The sequence below is a fragment of the Hyperolius riggenbachi genome, chromosome 9, assembly GCF_040937935.1.
Source record: "Hyperolius riggenbachi isolate aHypRig1 chromosome 9, aHypRig1.pri, whole genome shotgun sequence".
Taxonomy (NCBI): domain Eukaryota; kingdom Metazoa; phylum Chordata; class Amphibia; order Anura; family Hyperoliidae; genus Hyperolius; species Hyperolius riggenbachi.
In genome coordinates this window covers 219009695-219028485 of record NC_090654.1, presented here as the reverse complement: position 1 = coordinate 219028485, position 18791 = coordinate 219009695, and the positions used below count along the sequence as shown (strand labels likewise).

Below are 18791 nucleotides of genomic sequence, written 5' to 3'. Positions count from 1 at the left end.
CACTCACTGCATGCTAACCCCCTGCTGAGCGGGGATTAGCGTACAGCAGTGCAGGGGTGTCTGGGCAGGGTGCTTTGGGTATTGGTGACAGTGGGTGCTATGTGTTTTGGCAGGGAAGGGGGGTGGGGGTATGGGTGCCAGCAGCAGTCAAAGGGTTGGGATTTGCTATAATAATAATGCTATAATAAAGTATACCAAGCCCCAGAAAAGCATCTTTGAAAGTACCGCTGGGCCTCCCCATTGGTCCCTTCAAGAGAACTAAGCACCCTTTCTTTCAATGGAATTTATTCTGTCTATAGGAGCCCCATGTTCCCCCCTCCCCTTCTCACCTTTCTAATTTACATTATGTACAGTAGTCATTGTTGCTATCTTAACACATTCCTTCTAGATAAGGTCTTTGAAGAGACTTTGTCCTAATTACCCACCTCCTCTGTTGATGAAAAGGTTTTGTTTACTTCTTGTAATGAGTGTAATAAAACAATTAATTTGCTGCTTGAAATCCTTAGCAGCCTGAAATCTCTGCAGTCGGGGGAAGGACGGACAGGCCTGCTGAAGTAGGCAAATAACGCTTAAGTGCTAAACTTTAATTATAAAATAAAAGGTAAAATGGAAGTTTATTTTAATAATGAGACTTGTTGGCATGTACTTTTCAAGTGCTATTGAGATTTTCTGCTTCCTTTACCACACCTCGCTCGTTCACCCCTACATGGAACAGCTTCTCCACCTTTGCTCTAGTTTTTCTTGCACCTCAATAATTATGCCTCTCTGGTCTTTGCTCTTTGCCTTCCTGAATAAGTCGGTACACTGTTAATATTTTATAGTTATTTTTATTTAATGTATGCACATAATCATAGTTAAAAATACTTAAACGCCATAAGATCATCATAAAAGAGAAAAGAAAATCAGCAGACACAAAAGTCAAAGTACATATAAAGACAGAAGCTTTGTACAGTATGTAGATTTGCAGACATGCTTCTTTTATGGGGAACGCATCATCAAAGCGCGCTGTGGTCTTCCTTCCTGGGGCCTCCACCTATACTGCTGGTGTCCTGCATGGTGCTGGCAGCAGACGATAAGGTAAAGGCAATGGTGGAAATTTCTTTTCTGACTTGTTGCCAACGTCTTTCCTGGTCTGGATCATTTTCAATGTCAAACATAGCAGCAGCCAGCCCAGGGAAACTGGAGGCAGCGTACGAATTGTGCACATTAGGGGCGTATATCACATGCCTGCATAATGAGGAAAGTACAGAAATAGGTGAAAGTTTATTTAAAAAAAAAATGGTCACATTTTTGCAAACTGTGTAGACAGGAACCTTACTTTAAAAAGTGTTCCTAAGGCGATATGTGACATGATGAGATAAACATGTGTATGTACAGTGCAAAACATGTTAATAACCAGGCAGTTTTACTTGTTTTATTTTGCTGCCTAAAAGCAGGGTCGGACCCCCCCCCTCCCTCGCCCCCGTCCTCCGCTCCCCTCCAGCCTAAATAGAAGCAGCCGTATGTGTAAGAGGCACGGGCGGGGAGGACACTCACCTCTTCCCAGCGTGCGCTCCACTGACGTCACTTCCTGCAGCGTCCTGCAGGAAGTGATGTCAGTGGAGCGCACGCTGGAGCGAGGAGGAGGTAAGTGTCTCCCCGCCCGTGCCTCTTACACATACGGCTGCTTCTATTTAGGCTGGAGGGGAGCGGAGGACGGGGGACCCAGGCGAGGGAGGGGGGGGTCCGACCCCCCTCCCCGCTGCTGGCCCAATACCCCCGTCCTGCCAGCTACCCCTCCAGCTCGGCGGGCCGGCTCCCCGCACCCACGGATGGGCGGGTGCCGCCCCTGGAAATTTGCCGCCTGAGGCAAAAGTTTCACCCCGCCTCATGAGCGGGCCGGGCCTGCCTAAAAGAGTTAATTTTCAGGCATGCAAGTGACAGCTTCTCTCTTGTCGGTACCTTGTTGGGAATGTAGTAAGCATCACTGATAAGCAAATTACAGTCATAAAGGTTTTCCTGGCAGAATACAACTTCTGAAAGCAAAGCACGTTCATGTATTTTCATTTAGGGACACTTAATAGGCTGCCACTGAGCAGAGACAACAAAACACTCAATCTAATTTGTAAATGTTTAAACAAAAAAATAAAACCGTGGGATAGTTTAAAAAAAAGTCATTTTAGGCATAGGAGGATAAACACAATTGTTTATCTCATCAGTTTATTTTCACCTCGGGCTCACTTTAAAGCCTTAGTAAAATACTTCTTTTAAATCTTATTTAGCAAATAATTTTCCTTTGCTATAATGTAACAGTATACAAAATACAAAAATGCATTCATAAGATGCCACAGAGAAACAAGTATATTTATTCATATTTTCTGGTATTATTGTGGTAAAGTGACCGCCTTGGGAAATTATTTATAAAACAATAAATACAATAATTAATACTGATCTGGTTCCTGAACCAGGGTTTCTTCATTTGTGTCAGCTAGATGAAGAAATTACCTCCAGATAGGCAGATACTAGAAGATTTTGTTTTGCCCTCTTGCATTCTATGACAGAAGATTCATCCTAAAGTTACAGAACTCAGAATCGGTATCCACAGTTAATCTTTGGACAGGTAAGGAAACCAGTGCCCTAACATAGTATTCTTCTCAGAAAATGTTTCCAGCCAGCTGGCATGAAAAAGTAGCCAGGTGAGGAACACATCCTAGGAGGTGAGCCAATGACTGCCGGGTGCTCACCAAAATTAGCTGGGCGAAGCAGCCGGCTAAAAGAGTATGGAGCGAACACTGCCTTTTCATCAACAGGAACTGAGCAGGGACTGCTCAAAGAAGTTTCAGAAATTTGGGGCAAGATGGGAAAAAAAGTTAAACCTGTCATGGATATTTCGAGCTAGGGCGGGGAACTCCATGTTGTGGGGTGGAGGGGGAACAGTGGGTGTGAGCTTGTTATTTCACTCTTCTTTTTCCTATTTATCTTTTCCTTTCTTTCGCAGTGTGTGCACCGGCCATTTTCTGAGAAGATGATGCTAATAAGGCCAGAATTAGACTATGGGGTCAATTCATAAAGCATCACTGCATTCGGTAATGCAGAAAACAACTGACTTTACTGAGCACTTAGGAAAAGCGGAAATTACTGAGCAGTGAGGTAAATTACCGACTTGTGCAGTAAATACCTCAACATATGTCAGTAAATGTCAATTCATAAAGTCTACAATTTGTGGTAAAGTCACAAAAGAATATAGTCTACTTTGGAGTGGTGAAAAGAATGCGGAGTCTGTGCGAGGAGACTGTGCTGGGAGCCGTGACTCACAAGCAGAAGCAGTGAGAGCTGTGACTGACAGAAGCAGAGAGTCAATAGAAACCGCTCCCGTCGTCTTCTGCAAGTATGGATGATGGAATCTAATAGGACCCGCAGCCTTTTCAGGTGGGACAACCTTTAAAAAAACCCAGGCGGGACAACCTTTAAAACCTCCAGGCAGCATCGGAACAAAAAAGGCTTCCCCTGAATACCTTAGGCTGTTTGGCTGTTTAACCTCTTGGGTTCCTGTTTGAAGATGTGTAGGAGCTAGTGGGGAAAAATCACCTTAGCATGGCATGTACTGTATGACGTTTCTTGGAAGTTAATCTAAGCTGTGGCAATTAAATAGAATGTTAAGAAAGACTAATAGACAGATTCAAAGCAAGCAGAGGCAGTATATCAAAACATGTACATCTAAAGGGATGTCTGGGATGCCTCTTACTATTGTAATGCCCTCACTGCACGGAACAGCTTGTAACAACACAGAGACACTCCACTATCTTCTGCTGTTATGAACAGGTTTTTGTCAATGGGCTTTGGTAATTTACCGAACTTCTAGCACACCTGTGAAAAATTTTATGCATTAGCATACAAAAGTCTAAAATACCGAATGCGGTATTTTCCTGACCAGATTTTTTTTCACACAGCCTTTTATGAATCGACCCAAGTGACTATTTATTGAGATGATAAATGTCATCTACCTGTTTGTAGACCTAGAATGTGAAATCTTTTCCAAGTTACCGTGTGTAAGATTAACAGGATGCTAGCATTATAAAATGTATTTTGTTATATGTTTAGGGATGCGCAGCCTTCTTCTCCCCCCCCCCCCTTTCCTTTATTTTGTTATATGTTGATTTTTCAGATGAGGTTATTTATTGTACATAAAGGCATACAGTATGTGTCTGTCTCCCTTTTTCATTCTGTACTCCAAAACTAATAAAATGTAACTGTTAAAAAATATGTATGCAGAAGAAATACTGTACACAAGTACACTGTACAAGAAAGATATTCACATTGTGCAGAATTTGTGCAGTTTCTGTCTTGCTGTCGGCTTATTTTACTACGGTTTTACTGAGCCAGTTAACATTGCAGAACATAAATAAATCTGAAAATCTGGTAGCGTAAATGTTCTGCTATTAGAAGATTCATCTTTGCAACCCTCCTTTGTATAACAGATCATAGTCAGGTTTGCCGAAAGGTTAGTGATACAGTGACCATGCAATCTTAGTCATCTGAACGCATTGGCAGTAAGAAATGTATGTTTAATAGATCCTGGATTTCAGGAGAGCAGCAATAAGGGATGCAGAGGTTAGAACCTCACCAGGGACCCTGGTTCTCAGGAACCAACCAGGGGCCATCATTCAACTGCTGTATTAGGACTTTGTTGGCCTTATGGTGGTAATGATAAAGATCACCTTCATACAGTACATCCTTTGAAAAGTGGTAATTATTCCTCTCCCCTGTTTAAAGTGTTCTCCTCCCCTATTTAAACCTCTCTGATGAAGGCTGTAATTGGATGATTTTGGTGCCCCATATCAATAGTAATGTATAGAGTGCTTAAAGGACCACTATTGCAAAAAAAAAAAAATTCAAATACATGTTAACACATACAAATAAGAAGTATGTTTCCTTCCAGGGTAAAATGAACTAAAAAATGACTTCTCTCCTACATTGCTGTCACTTACAGTAGTTAGTAGAAATCTGACGGAATGGACAGGTTTTTGACTAGCACACGTATTCATGGGAGATTCTCAGTATTTCATTTATTCTATATAAAAGCACTCCCTGGAAAAGGTCTCTACAAAGATGCAGCCCCCCACCACCATCCGTGTGCGCAATATTCTGCCAGTTGGACTGAGCAACTGCCCTTCACAAAGAGCTTTTGAACGAAAACCCTAAGAACCCCCTAAGGCAGTGATCTGCAAACTTGGCTCTCCAGCTGTTAAGGAACTACAAGTCCCACAATGCATTTGCCTTCATGAATCATGACTGTGGCTGTCAGACTCCCGCAATGCATTGTGGGAATTGTAGTTCCTTAACAGCTGGAGAGCCAAGTTTGCAGATCACTGCCCTATGGAGATGGGCCAGTTTAAAATCTGTCATTTCTGTCAGATTTCTACTACTGACTGTAAGTGGTAGCAACATAGGAGAAAATACATTTATAGCACATTTTACTCTGGGAAAAAAATTACTTTCTATTTGTTTTTTCATGTTTGTTATTTTTTTTTTTTCAATAATGGTTTGTAAAACCATTGGGATTAATGTAAAACTCACACTATTGCCCATATTCAATTCACTTTTTCATCTTCTCTTTAAAATAACTATTTAGCATTTCACAATTGAAAAAAAAAGCCTATCACAGCGGATCGCTCCTGTGTCAGCCGTGTCACACGGCTGTCCCCAGTACAGTGCTGCCTTAGATCGCAGCGCTGTACAGTCCTATTAGATGGCAGTTTCGCCGTCTAACTGTCTCCGAGCGGCGATTGCTGCTGGGAGACTGGAGGCAGAGCGGAGCTCCGTCATCAGAGTGGAGATGCGCGCACTCTCCTGAAAAGCCCATTCTCAGCCGTTCACACCAATCGGCGTGGAGCGGTCCGGGAGCTGTCGCGCTGCTCACACCAGTTGGCGAGGAGTGGTCCTGGAGCTGTTGCACCGCTCACGCCAATTGGCGTGGAGAAGTCGGCAAGAGGTTAAAACGCATTTTATGAACAAGGTGTGAAAATATCAACTTGGAGAAAACTAAGAAGGAAAACTGAATTGTATATGGACCAATGCTCTGTAGCTCTTTCACTACACCACTGATGCATTTATAATAGCACCTAGTTCATGGAGGCTTTTTATTGTCTTTTCAGCCATGTGGTTATGGGACAACTTCTGATCCTTCCTCACCCCATGTAAACCAATCAAAGCATCTAAAAAAGGGTTCACAAATACTTCATGTAATGACTGACGCATGTTTTGTTGCTGAACTGCCATAACGGACTTGCCCAATGCATAACTCGAGCCGACCCCTCTACTGCCTAAACCGGGGACCTCAAAAGGGGAAAAATGCTCCAGCTGGTGAGCTTTCCACCTGTTCAGTGCACAGCCATGTGCTACAGTGTTCCTTTAAATATTAAACTGTTAGAGCAGAATAAAAAAATCTGCAAGGAACTGTGAGAACATGGCAAGGACCTCTGATGATTTTTCCTTCCCAATATCATGAATCATGCCTAGAAAAGCTGGAAATGGGGATAGTCACACTTTCCGTGCTATGTAAGGCAGATACATTGAGACCTAGGCACATCCTAGTATTGTTATTAAAAATAATGAAAACGGTTTCGCTAATAGCTGCAGAGAACAAAAAAGTGAGAGGTCAGGCCTCCTTCTACCTCTCTCCCCACTATGAGTGTTAATCAGCTTTCAGGACACACGGAGAAGGAAAGAACAATGGGGATTTAAAGGAAAAATCTGGTCATAACTCAAGCAAGAATTAAATCCACCCTGCAGATATTGTACAATTACGATCACAGAGCAAGGAAGTTCCCTGTTCAAAGAAAGATTACATAAATATGACAAATGACCAGCCAACAGCCTTACACTTGGAAAACCTAAATGGGTAAGATAACGCAAGCCATCTTAAAAGGTGTGTACACACATCGCCCGTAGGGATCAGGATCCCATTCCCCTAGGGTGACATCGCGGCCAACCCGTACAGACACCTGTCATCTATGCAGCTGACGACACGTTTTATAGCTATGCAGGAAGGGTGGGTGGACAAAGGAGCAACACGTGCGTGACATTGGCAGCAGGCGGGGGAGGGGCACAGACAATGCGATTGGCCGTCGCGGGGGGTGGTGGATGATGGCCACTGTACCAATGTGTCATTATCGGCCGCCTTAGTCAGGAGTGTGTACAGATCTTTAAGAGAACTTATCTCAAGGCTATTGTCAAGAGAAAAATTGGCTAGTGTTTTCAGAATCCTACTTGCTGGAACACCATCCCACTGTGCATAGGCGTAGCTATGGGTGGACAACGGGGAACACATGTCCCCGGGCGCAGCACTGTAAGGGGGCGCAGAGCATGGCCACCGCTTTCCCAAGTGAGAGGCAGCTCGCTGGCAGTACCCGGAGTGCCCCTGCTTCTCTCCCTGTTAACAGCAACAGAACAAGGGGGGCACATCTGGCTAACTATAGGGGGTACATCTGGCTATCTAAATGATGGGAAGGGAGGCACATCTGGCTATATAAACGGGGGTACATTTGGCTATCTAAACGGGGAAGGGGGCACGTCTGGCTATCTAAACAGCATTTGTACATTTGGCTCCACCAATGACCACACCCACATTCTGATGCATGGCCATGCCTAATTTGACCAGAGGGGGGGCGCAAAAACTGGGGGGGGGGGGGGGTGCCGTAAAAAAAGCCTAGCTACGCCTCTGCCACTGTGATGCACTTTGGGTCGTACAAATGTTTTTGATGATGCTGTACTCTCCATGTGCATAGCTCCCAACTGTGCCTTTTTCAATTTGGGAACCAAATCTCTACCCCTCTTTCTTCTTCATTTGTCCTACTTTTAGGACTTATGTATAGATTTGTGTAACTATATTTATTTTTAAATTAAAAAAATGAGCTTGTTTGACTCTCTTTTTCCCTATCTTTTAACTATCTTTCAAAAGTTAATATTATGAACGAAAATGAATGTTTATAGAAGGTACCAGTGGAGTTTGAGTTACAAAATTACAACTCTTGCTAATTTATTTTTATGACATGCATGGATAAAGATGTGATGAGAGAGTGTCTTCACAGTGTCCAGCCTTCTTATGTCAAAAAGTTAGGAGGTATGCCTGTGTTTGTTTTTGGTCCAAGTTTTTTTTTGTTACAGAAATGACTTGGTGTAAACTGGTACACCAGGCAAAGCAACCTGTGACACTCCCATCATCACATACATATGCATGCTCTATGGAGAGGTAAGTGGATGAGTTGGGAAGCATTAGCCAAGGATAACATCACAGGTGACACTGGAAAGTTGTAAGACATTACAAGGACACCAGAAAAGGCTGGAACATGCAGTGTTGTGCCGTGCAGACTGCCTGAACTAAAATTGAATTCATTCATATTGTATTCTGTACACTACAGAGTGTCTCAAACATTTGCCTGGAGTGCCTGTACCCAGAAACGTCCCTGAACATATAACCATTGTGTTAACTGGAAAGACTTTATGAGTATTTTGTTAGAGTCTGCATGACTGAACACATTTCTCTTACTGCCCAATTGTTTTAGAATTGAGAACGTTTACAGGACCCTTATATGTCACAGTCAAGTTGTTTCAGTTGTATTATATTTTACCATGTAGCTAACTGAGGAATACAGAGATAATATTACTAAGCATACAAAACTTTTCTTGTCTCTTGTACATTATGTACTTTTTTTTTTACATTGTAATATCTGCTTTTTGTTGCTGCTTTCAACCAGCATAATTGGCTGCAATTACACTGTGCGGATAGAGCATAATGAAAAGATCGGTGTACAATTGCTGTGTTTTCTAATGATGTTTTTGCTTTCCATACTGGAGAAAAATGCACTGCTGAGTAAAAATAGAAGTAAAAGAAAAAGACTATGAAAAATACAATACAACCTGCCACACAAGCTTGTTAACAAGGAAGGCTTTGTTTCTGTTAAAATATTATATTTCCAGCCAGTTTTATTTCAGTTCTAGTTTACAGATTGGTAATTTATGTTATTTTCATATTTTTGTGTTAATACAAAGGCTCAACACACACCATGCAATCTTAGTTGTTCATTCTTACCACTTTCATGTAGTATAGGAGCTTATCCAATCAATCATTCAAGGTATTTTCAATCTGTTGGCCCTTATACTACATAGATTTGGTAAATCTGTACAACCAAGATTGTATGGTGTGTGTTGAGCTTTAATTTGATAAATATAATAGAGGATGCTGAAGTTACTCAGTTTGCAAAGCATTGTGGGTTTTTGTAACATAAACGTCCATAAGGGACACACAATACCCTGAACTTTAACTAAACACACAATTTTTGAGGAGGATAAATTAATATATAACTTTTACTATAAATTGCTTTAAAAATGGACTAATGAGCAGACATGAAACAACATTCCTGACTGACTAAAGCATGGTATTGGGACACTATAAGATTCCAATCACACGACCATCTGCATTTGCTAGTATGGACAAGGCCTGGCTTTTCAGGCTGACAGCGAGGTTCTCCTCAATGCTGCATCCAAGGCTGATGCCTCCCACGCCTCTGCCTCGACCTGACTTTGACTACAGAAACTGGCATAAGCATATGACTAGTACAACATGAAAAGATAAAACTGATTTTAACTCATCGCAGATAATTTCATTCAATGACATTGAGCTTTTCTTAAAGAGACACTGAAGCAAAAAAAAAAATATATATGATATAGTGAATTGGTTGTGTACTATGAATAATTACTAGAAGATTAGCAGCAAAGAAAATATTCTCATACTTTTATTTTCAGGTATATAGTGTTTTTTCTAACATTGCATCATTCTATAATATGTGCAGATTACACAACACTCAGCATTCAAAATGAGTCTTTCAGAGCAGTCTGTGAAGTAATGACCTCTCCTCTAGCAGAGGAAAAGTAAACAGTTCACTTACAGTGGAGATGATCAAAGTCGGATAACAGCCCTCTCCACGACTAACTTAGTCGGAGAGCTTAATGGCTTGTTTGCATAGAGATAACAACTGGAGTTTCTCAACTCTTCTTGTACTGGAAACAATTAGACTGATGTATCTGATCTTAATGTTTTATTTCTTAGCTGCACTACACATACAAATCATAATATCATAATTTTTTTTTCTCTTCAGTGTCTCTTTAAACACTACTCAGGTAAGTGTAGTAATAAAGGCATTTAATCCGTTTCACTGAGAGGTTCTCTTTATCAGATAGAACATTATTTTGTTTTGTGGGCAACTACTCCATATTTGTTTCACAGTGCGGTGTCCTTACTCCATATGGATGTTGAAGAATCCCTGGTTACAACAAATTAGACTGATTTGATTATGTCAACTACAGATACATATGAATAGATCTGTTCTACAGATTTACCGGTGTTCCAGGTTGCCAGCTACTCCAAAGGGGTCAGTAAAAGCTCTTTCCAGTTGCATTAGTTGATCATTAATTTTTCTCACCTCCAATGGGCTGCAAACATGACAGAAAATATATTAGGAAGTGATGCGTGATGCTGAGAACAGCTCTACAAGTGCAATAGAAATCACAAAGTTTCTCGCTTAAAATCCCCTAGTAAAGCAGCGTAACATGCCAGATGAGATTAAAATCACATCGACAGCAGGAGTATTAAACTACGGTAAGTATTAAATCCCTCATCAATTTTTTTATATCCTTGAATTGCACCAGGCCCCAAAAGGACTTTAATTTCTCTGAAAATGCAATGAAGACTAGGTCGTAACGTTGTATTTGGTCTGTGTTGTTTTTCCAACATATTGAATATTACATTTACACCATGACGGTTGATCGTTTTCAAAAAGGTTTTTGTTTGAAAAAATCACACCAGTCCAAATAATCTTCAGGTAAAAAATGTATAATGTTTTCTCAGATATAAACCAAATTGAAAGTAAACCAAGCCTACCATTTTTACATGGCAGAACATTAAGTATGGTTGACTCAAATATAAAATCGATAAATTTGATCAATTGCTCAACTGCTGCATAAATTGAAAACACCAGGGAGTTGACCAGTCAGCACCCAGGCCCTGAGAAGGTGCAGGGGAACATACGTCAAATCAAGAACTGCCAGGTCTCGACCTGGATTTAAAGGCTATAAAAGCTAACATTTTTATTGTATTACAGTATAAATGCACAACGTTTCGGATCAGAGGGCTTTGTCAAGTGCTTTATCAAGAGCACTTGACAAAGGCCTCTGTGCTGAAATGTTGTGCATTTATACTGTGATACAATAAAAATTTGAGCTTTTATAGCCTTTAAATCCAGGTCGAGACCTGATTGTTCTTGATTCGACTCAAATATAAACTCATTGGAACTTTTACTCCTCCACTATAGGTCCACTAGCCCTCTCTTTCCCTAACAGAGGTGTGCTTCCTTTTGCCACTTCTCACTTGTTGGTCCGTTGAACCACGTGTCCCTCTCAACATTCCCCCAGTTTCCCCTTGCCACCTTCAGTCACTAGTGCAAAAAAACACATATAAAAAAATGCTGCCTAAAATAACAAACCTGAGCCCTCCTTTAATTGGTTAATCTGTAATACATCTATGTCTCGAGTCCAACCAAATAGCCATAATAATTCGTAGGTTTACACTGAAGAAGGCTGAAACAGCTGTCTGCAGTTTGGATTATATGGTTTTGTAAACCAGCTGACTCACTGACTTAAACTAATGAAATTATGGGTGTATCCTCTTTCCTACGTGAAGCTGGAAATTAACAAGCAATCTCTATTTTGGATGGGTAAAACAGTTTTTTAAAAAAACAGTTTCTTGTATCACTTGTGATATACCTACTGGAGGTCCTTGGGGATTAGTGATGGTCATGCCTAGGAGAACTCATGAAGAAGCATGTGATCAATTTGGTGAGGTGATAGATATTAAAGTCTCTGATTTGCAAGTCATGGTCATGTGCTAAAGGAGGATGTGATCACAGCAAATCAGAGCCTTGTAAATCTATCAGCTGATCAAACAAATCACATACTTCTCTACAAGTTCTCCTAGACATGACCATCACTATTGGGGATCTCTGAGATGCATTATTAAATCAAGCCAATGGTGCTACTGTATATCGTCCAGGTTTCATCAGGAATTCATTATGTACACCTAAAAGAGCTTCACAGTGCCAGTGAATCGTCCACGAGAAAGAACACAGTGCTGCAGAAGCACATATGATCTCCCATTCCTGTATCACTTTGTAGTGGTGGGAAAATTAACAACCCCCTCCTCCATCACACTGAAAGAGCAACATCTAGTCAGTATGTAGAAATATCTCTAGACTATTACTTGCCATAAATAATTCTGCCAGTATCAGGGTAGAGGAATTAGAGGGAGGGAGGGGAAAGGTATCCCAGATATGTCACAATAACTAATCATATCATTTTAGATCATATGACTAAGGACAATTAACATATGTTCTACTGAAACACACCTCCCCAGTGTTCTGTCCTCATTATTCAAAGTGATGTAAACTCCTTCTTTACGGAGAAGAGTGAGTTTTTCTATGGAGGGCATGTCGACACAGAGGCAACTAGTAAAACCAACACTGATAATTATTAAAGTACACCTGAACCGAGAGGTGCTGTGTATGGTGGCTGCCATATTTATTTCCTTTTACACAGTACCAACTGCCTGGCCATCCTGCTGGTCCCTTTGCCATCAGTAGTAAGCAGATCACATACCTGAAACAAGCATGCAGCTAATCTTGTCAGAAACATCTGACCTGCATGCTTGTTCAGGGTCTGTGGCTAAACATATAAGAGACTGAGGAATTGCAGGATTACCAGGCAACTGGTATTGTATAAAAGTAAATAAATATGGCAGCCTTCATATTCCATTCGCTTCAGGTTCCTTTTAATTGTTAGGCCTTTTCCAGACCAATGAATAAAGGTGTAATGATGAACCTGTGAATTGGCTATCAAGCTTCATTGTATCTTATAGTCCTATATTATATGATAGCCAAGAAATATGTCCCTTAGAAATATGACTATTATATGGTATTAAAGTGGGCACTTGCTTGGGAAGTATGGAGCATAGTGGGTATCATTCTTAAAGTGTACCTGAAAGAGGAATAGAAATTAAAATAAGATATTTACCTCAGTAGAGAAAACTGATCATTCTGTGGTCCACTGTTCCAGTGCAGTGTTCCGTGTATGAGTGCTACTATACTACACATGTACAAGTGTGGTCCGGACATGCCCAGCAGTGGTGCTCAGCAGAGCTCGAATATTCGAGTAGCTCGAATATTCAAGCTCTTTTCCAGCTATTCGAGCTCGGTATTCGAGCTCCGAATAGCTGTAGCTATTCGAATGGGCTATTCGAGTACACTCGAATAGCCCATTCACTATTCGAGCTATTCGAGCAAACGGCGCTATTCGAGCTCGGTACCGAGCTCGAATAGCGTCATAGCCCAGATTGATGTCCTTAGAGCCAATCAGAGGGCTCCCAGGCCCTCTGACGGCAGCCAATCACAGAGGGGGACCCTGGCCAGCCCCTACCCTATAAATAGCGGCCGCCATGTTCCGTTTCTCCGTGCTTGCCTGAGACTTGTACAGAGAGAGAGTTGCTCCTTTGTGCTTTGGCTTAGCAAGAGCTCTATTGTGGTCATTTACCTAGCGTTTTTGCTCACATACACCTCCTATACACACCTATATTGTTGTTAGTTAGTTAGACATTGTATTTTAGTTAGTAGCTTTTGTGTTACATAGAGACAGGCCAGCTGCTGCAGGCTTACAGCTTTAGGCCTCAGGGCCTTGCCTGTGTGGGCAGCTGTCCTCCTGTCCTCTGTTTATTTCTCTCTATTCTATACCAGTATTTCTGCTGTCCTTTACTACTGATTGTATTAGTATTGTAGTTATATACTGTAACTGTACTAGGACACTCACTGTCACTGTTCATAGGCTACTAGCTGCTCCTGCGTGTGTGCACTCACTTTCTGTGTACACACTACACACACTCTATTTCCTTCTGATAACTGAATGATTATTGTAATTGATTATTGTAATTAGTTAGTTGTACTTACTGTTACTACTTACTGTACTAGGAGTCTAGGACACTCAGTCACTGTTCATAGGCTACTAGCTCCTGCGTGTGTGCACTCACTGTCTGTGTACACACTACACACACTCTATTTCCTTCTGATAACTGATTGATTATTGTAATTAGTTAGTTGTACTTACTGTTACTACTTACTGTACTAGGAGTCTAGGACACTCAGTCACTGTTCATAGGCTACTAGCTCCTGCGTGTGTGCACTCACTGTCTGTGTACACACTACACACACTCTATTTCCTTCTGATAACTGATTGATTATTGTAATTAGTTAGTTGTTTGTACTTACTGTTACTACTTACTCTTACTGTACTAGGAGTCTAGGACACTCAGTCACTGTTCATAGGCTACTAGCTCCTGCGTGTGTGCACTCACTGTCTGTGTACACACACTACACACACTCTATTTCCTTCTGATAACTGATTGCTTATTGTAATTAGTTAGTTGTACTTACTGTTACTACTTACTCTTACTGTACTAGGAGTCTAGGACACTCAGTCACTGTTCATAGTCTACTAGCTCCTGCGTGTGTGCACTCACTGTCTGTGTACACACACTACACACACTCTATTTCCTTCTGATAACTGATTGATTATTGTAATTAGTTAGTTGTTTGTACTTACTGTTACTACTTACTCTTACTGTACTAGGAGTCTAGGACACTCAGTCACTGTTCATAGGCTACTAGCTCCTGCGTGTGTGCACTCACTTTCTGTGTACACACTACACACACTCTATTTCCTTCTGATAACTGATTGATTATTGTAATTGATTATTGTAATTAGTTAGTTGTACTTACTGTTACTACTTACTGTACTAGGAGTCTAGGACACTCAGTCACTGTTCATAGGCTACTAGCTCCTGCGTGTGTGCACTCACTGTCTGTGTACACACACTACACACACTCTATTTCCTTCTGATAACTGATTGCTTATTGTAATTAGTTAGTTGTACTTACTGTTACTACTTACTCTTACTGTACTAGGAGTCTAGGACACTCAGTCACTGTTCATAGTCTACTAGCTCCTGCGTGTGTGCACTCACTGTCTGTGTACACACACTACACACACTCTATTTCCTTCTGATAACTGATTCATTATTGTAATTAGTTAGTTGTTTGTACTTACTGTTACTACTTACTCTTACTGTACTAGGAGTCTAGGACACTCAGTCACTGTTCATAGGCTACTAGCTCCTGCGTGTGTGCACTCACTTTCTGTGTACACACTACACACACTCTATTTCCTTCTGATAACTGATTGATTATTGTAATTGATTATTGTAATTAGTTAGTTGTACTTACTGTTACTACTTACTGTACTAGGAGTCTAGGACACTCAGTCACTGTTCATAGGCTACTAGCTCCTGCGTGTGTGCACTCACTGTCTGTGTACACACACTACACACACTCTATTTCCTTCTGATAACTGATTCATTATTGTAATTAGTTAGTTGTACTTACTGTTACTACTTACTCTTACTGTACTAGGAGTCTAGGACACTCAGTCACTGTTCATAGGCTACTAGCTCCTGCGTGTGTGCACTCACTGTCTGTGTACACACAGTACACACACTCTATTTCCTTCTGATAACTGATTGATTATTGTAATTGATTATTGTAATTAGTTAGTTGTACTTACTGTTACTACTTACTGTACTAGGAGTCTAGGACACTCAGTCACTGTTCATAGGCTACTAGCTCCTGCGTGTGTGCACTCACTGTCTGTGTACACACTACACACACTCTATTTCCTTCTGATAACTGATTGATTATTGTAATTAGTTAGTTGTACTTACTGTTACTACTTACTCTTACTGTACTAGGAGTCTAGGACACTCAGTCACTGTTCATAGGCTACTAGCTCCTGCGTGTGTGCACTCACTGTCTGTGTACACACACTACACACACTCTATTTCCTTCTGATAACTGATTGATTATTGTAATTAGTTAGTTGTACTTACTGACTGTTACTACTTACTTACTTACTGTACTAGGGACACTCACTCAGTCACTGTTCATAGGCTAGCTCCTGCGCGTGTTTGCGCGTGCGTGCACTCACTGTCTGTAGTGTACACACACTAAATTTACTTGTGATTACTACTGATTATTGTAACTGCTAGTTGTACTTCCTGACTGTTACTACTTACTTACTGTACTAGGGACACTCACTCAGTCACCTCACCCACCAACCCACTCCATAAAAGTACCCCACTTTTCACCCGCCCTTTTAAAAAACTTTTGTCTATACGCCCAAAACATCGAAGATGTCTGGAAGTGGCAGCCAGCGCGGTTTGGGCAAGGGGAAGGGCAGCAAGGGAATCAGGAGGAGAGGGAGCAGCATTGTGGCAGGCCGCGGCCGCGCCACCATGCACAGTTCCGCAGCAGCAGCAGCAGCGTCAGTGGCTAACATTCCTCCCATAGCCACTGGCCGTGGACGCCTTGGGCGCCGCCCAGCAGGAGCATCTGCAACTCACGCTGCAGAGACACAGCAGCAGCAGCGTGTAGCACCTGCTCCGATTTTCCTCCAGCCGGGTCGGAAACGTCCCATTGAGGAAAAGCATGCAGACACTGTGGTGCAACTCATGACGGAGGATGAGCAGCCCGCCATCAGCTCTGCATCCGAGGCCTCCACCCTCACCACCACCACCACCACCACCCCTGTTCGCAGCAGCCGCCCAGCAGGGTCTGGGGAGGAGGCCAGTTCACCGTCACAAGTTGGCGACCTGTCACTCAGCAGTATTTTTACCCCAGGCACCATCAGGGTATTGTCTGCTGTTGTTGGCGATTTTGAGGAGGAGATGCTGATGGGCACTTTGGGGGATGAGGGATTGGACAGCAAGACTGTGGCGACAGTCAAGCAGCCCATCCATGCATCAGGAGAGGAGTTTGGGGGGTCATCATCCCAGCAGGACATGTTTCAGGAGGGGGAGGATGATGATGACCCGGTGACAGACAGAGACTGGGTGCCACCACCTCCAGGGGATGTCGTCCTCAGCAGCTCTGAGGAGGAGGAGGAGGATGCTCTTGTGGGCCTTGCAAGGAGGCGCATCATTGCAAGCATTGGCAGCAGTAGGCAGGTCCCACAGCCTGCTGGTGTCTCAGGCTCAGCAGCAGCAGCAGCAGCATCTGCCAGTACCACCACCAGCCGCACCCAAGCCCCCCAAGCCCCCCCCCCCCTAACCACCACAGGGAGACAGGCAGCAGCGCTTCCATGCCGTAGGGGGATGTTTCTGTCACCAATCTGGCGATATTTCACCATGCCCACTGTGTACAGCAAGTACGCCACTTGCAACCACTGTCAGCGGAAGTTGAGCAGAGGTGCAGACCCCTTAAAGTTCAGCACCAGCTCGCTCATCAACCACCTTGCTGCGAAACATTTCCACCAGCATGAGGAGTTCCAGAGGCTGAAGGCATCTGGTGCTGGCAGTGGCACCACACCCATCACTGCACAGCCTTCAGCAGCAGCAGCAACAGCAGCCACCCGCCCTCCTGCTCCTCCAGCAGCACCAGCAGGAGTGCGGAAACGCATTGCTCCTCCCCCCTCTGCAACTCCTGCCGCCGACACTGAGGCCTGTTCTGGCAGCCAGTCCTCAGTGGCCTCCTCCGCTGTGTCTGCTGATTCCCGTGCCAGCAAAAGGCCACGCCAGAGCCTTTTGAGCGAGTCCTTCCAGGGGGTGGTTAGGGCTCTGCCTCCCAGCAGCCGTCGCGTGCGGCAGCTGAACGGCTTGCTGGCACGGGCCATGTGCTCCCAACTCCTGCCGTACACGCTCGTGCAGGAGGGGAGCGACATTCGTGCGCTGCTTGCTTGCGCAGCCCCAGACTGGCAGCTCCCCAGCAGACACTTTTTCTCCCGCAAGGCCATTCCTGCACTGCACCGCTTTGTGATGGCCAATGTGGAGCGAGGGCTGGAGCACGCGGTTGGTGAAAGGGTCCACGTCACCATGGACTCCTGGAGCAGCCGCTTCGGGACAGGCCGCTACCTGTCCTTCACTGTCCACTGGGTCAGCTTGGTGGAAGGGGGTGAGGATGGGAGAGCAGCAGCGGGCACAGCAGCAGCAGCAACACAGTGGGTGGTGCCACCCCGCAGGGTCAGGGGAACTGCAGCAGGTTCCTCCGATCCTCTGCCATCCTCCGGCACACCTGGCCAAACCCCCCGCCTCAGCAGCAGCGTGAAGGCCCGCCACTGCCAAGCGCTGCTGCACTTGGTCAGCCTTGGGAAGACCAAGCTGATGGCAACCCATGTGTTGGCCAAACTCCAGGAGCAGGAGAGGATTTGGCTGACCCCCAGAGGCCTCAGAGTCGGAGAGGTGGTGGCCGACAATGGGGCCAATCTGGTTGCCGCAATAGACAGGGGAAACCTGACCCACATCCCCTGTCTTGCCCACGTGCTGAACCTGGTGGTGCAGAAGTTCTTGCGCACCTACCAGGGGATGGGCGAACTGCTGGAAACGGCAAGGAACGTTGTGCGTCACTTCCGGCGCTCGGCTGCAGCCTGTGCAAGCCTGGAAGACGTGCAAAAGGAGCTGGATCTGCCACGCCATCGGCTGATCCTTGACGTTCCGACTCGCTGGAACTCCACCCTGGCGATGTTGGAGCGTCTGGTTGAACAGAAGCACGCTGTTAACCAGTACCTTGCCCTGGCCACTGTTTCCGCCGCTCAGAGAAGGGACAAGACCAGCAACATCCCGTCCATCGTCCCCGATGATGACTGGAGGCACATGCAGCAGGTGTGCT

General features: G+C 43.8%; 1 protein-coding gene across 1 annotated transcript in view; it reads right to left on the bottom strand.

The window, feature by feature from the left end:
* Positions 1-868: 868 nt before the first annotated feature.
* Positions 869-18791, bottom strand: part of LOC137531888 (putative N-acetylated-alpha-linked acidic dipeptidase) — a 217217-nt gene continuing 199294 nt past the window's right edge. The window contains exons 17-18 of the mRNA XM_068251892.1: positions 10378-10470; positions 869-1227 (exon numbers count right to left, since the gene is read on the bottom strand). Coding sequence (XP_068107993.1) covers positions 996-1227; positions 10378-10470 — 325 coding nt within the window. The 3' untranslated portion in view covers positions 869-995. The remainder of the gene's footprint in view (positions 1228-10377; positions 10471-18791) is intronic.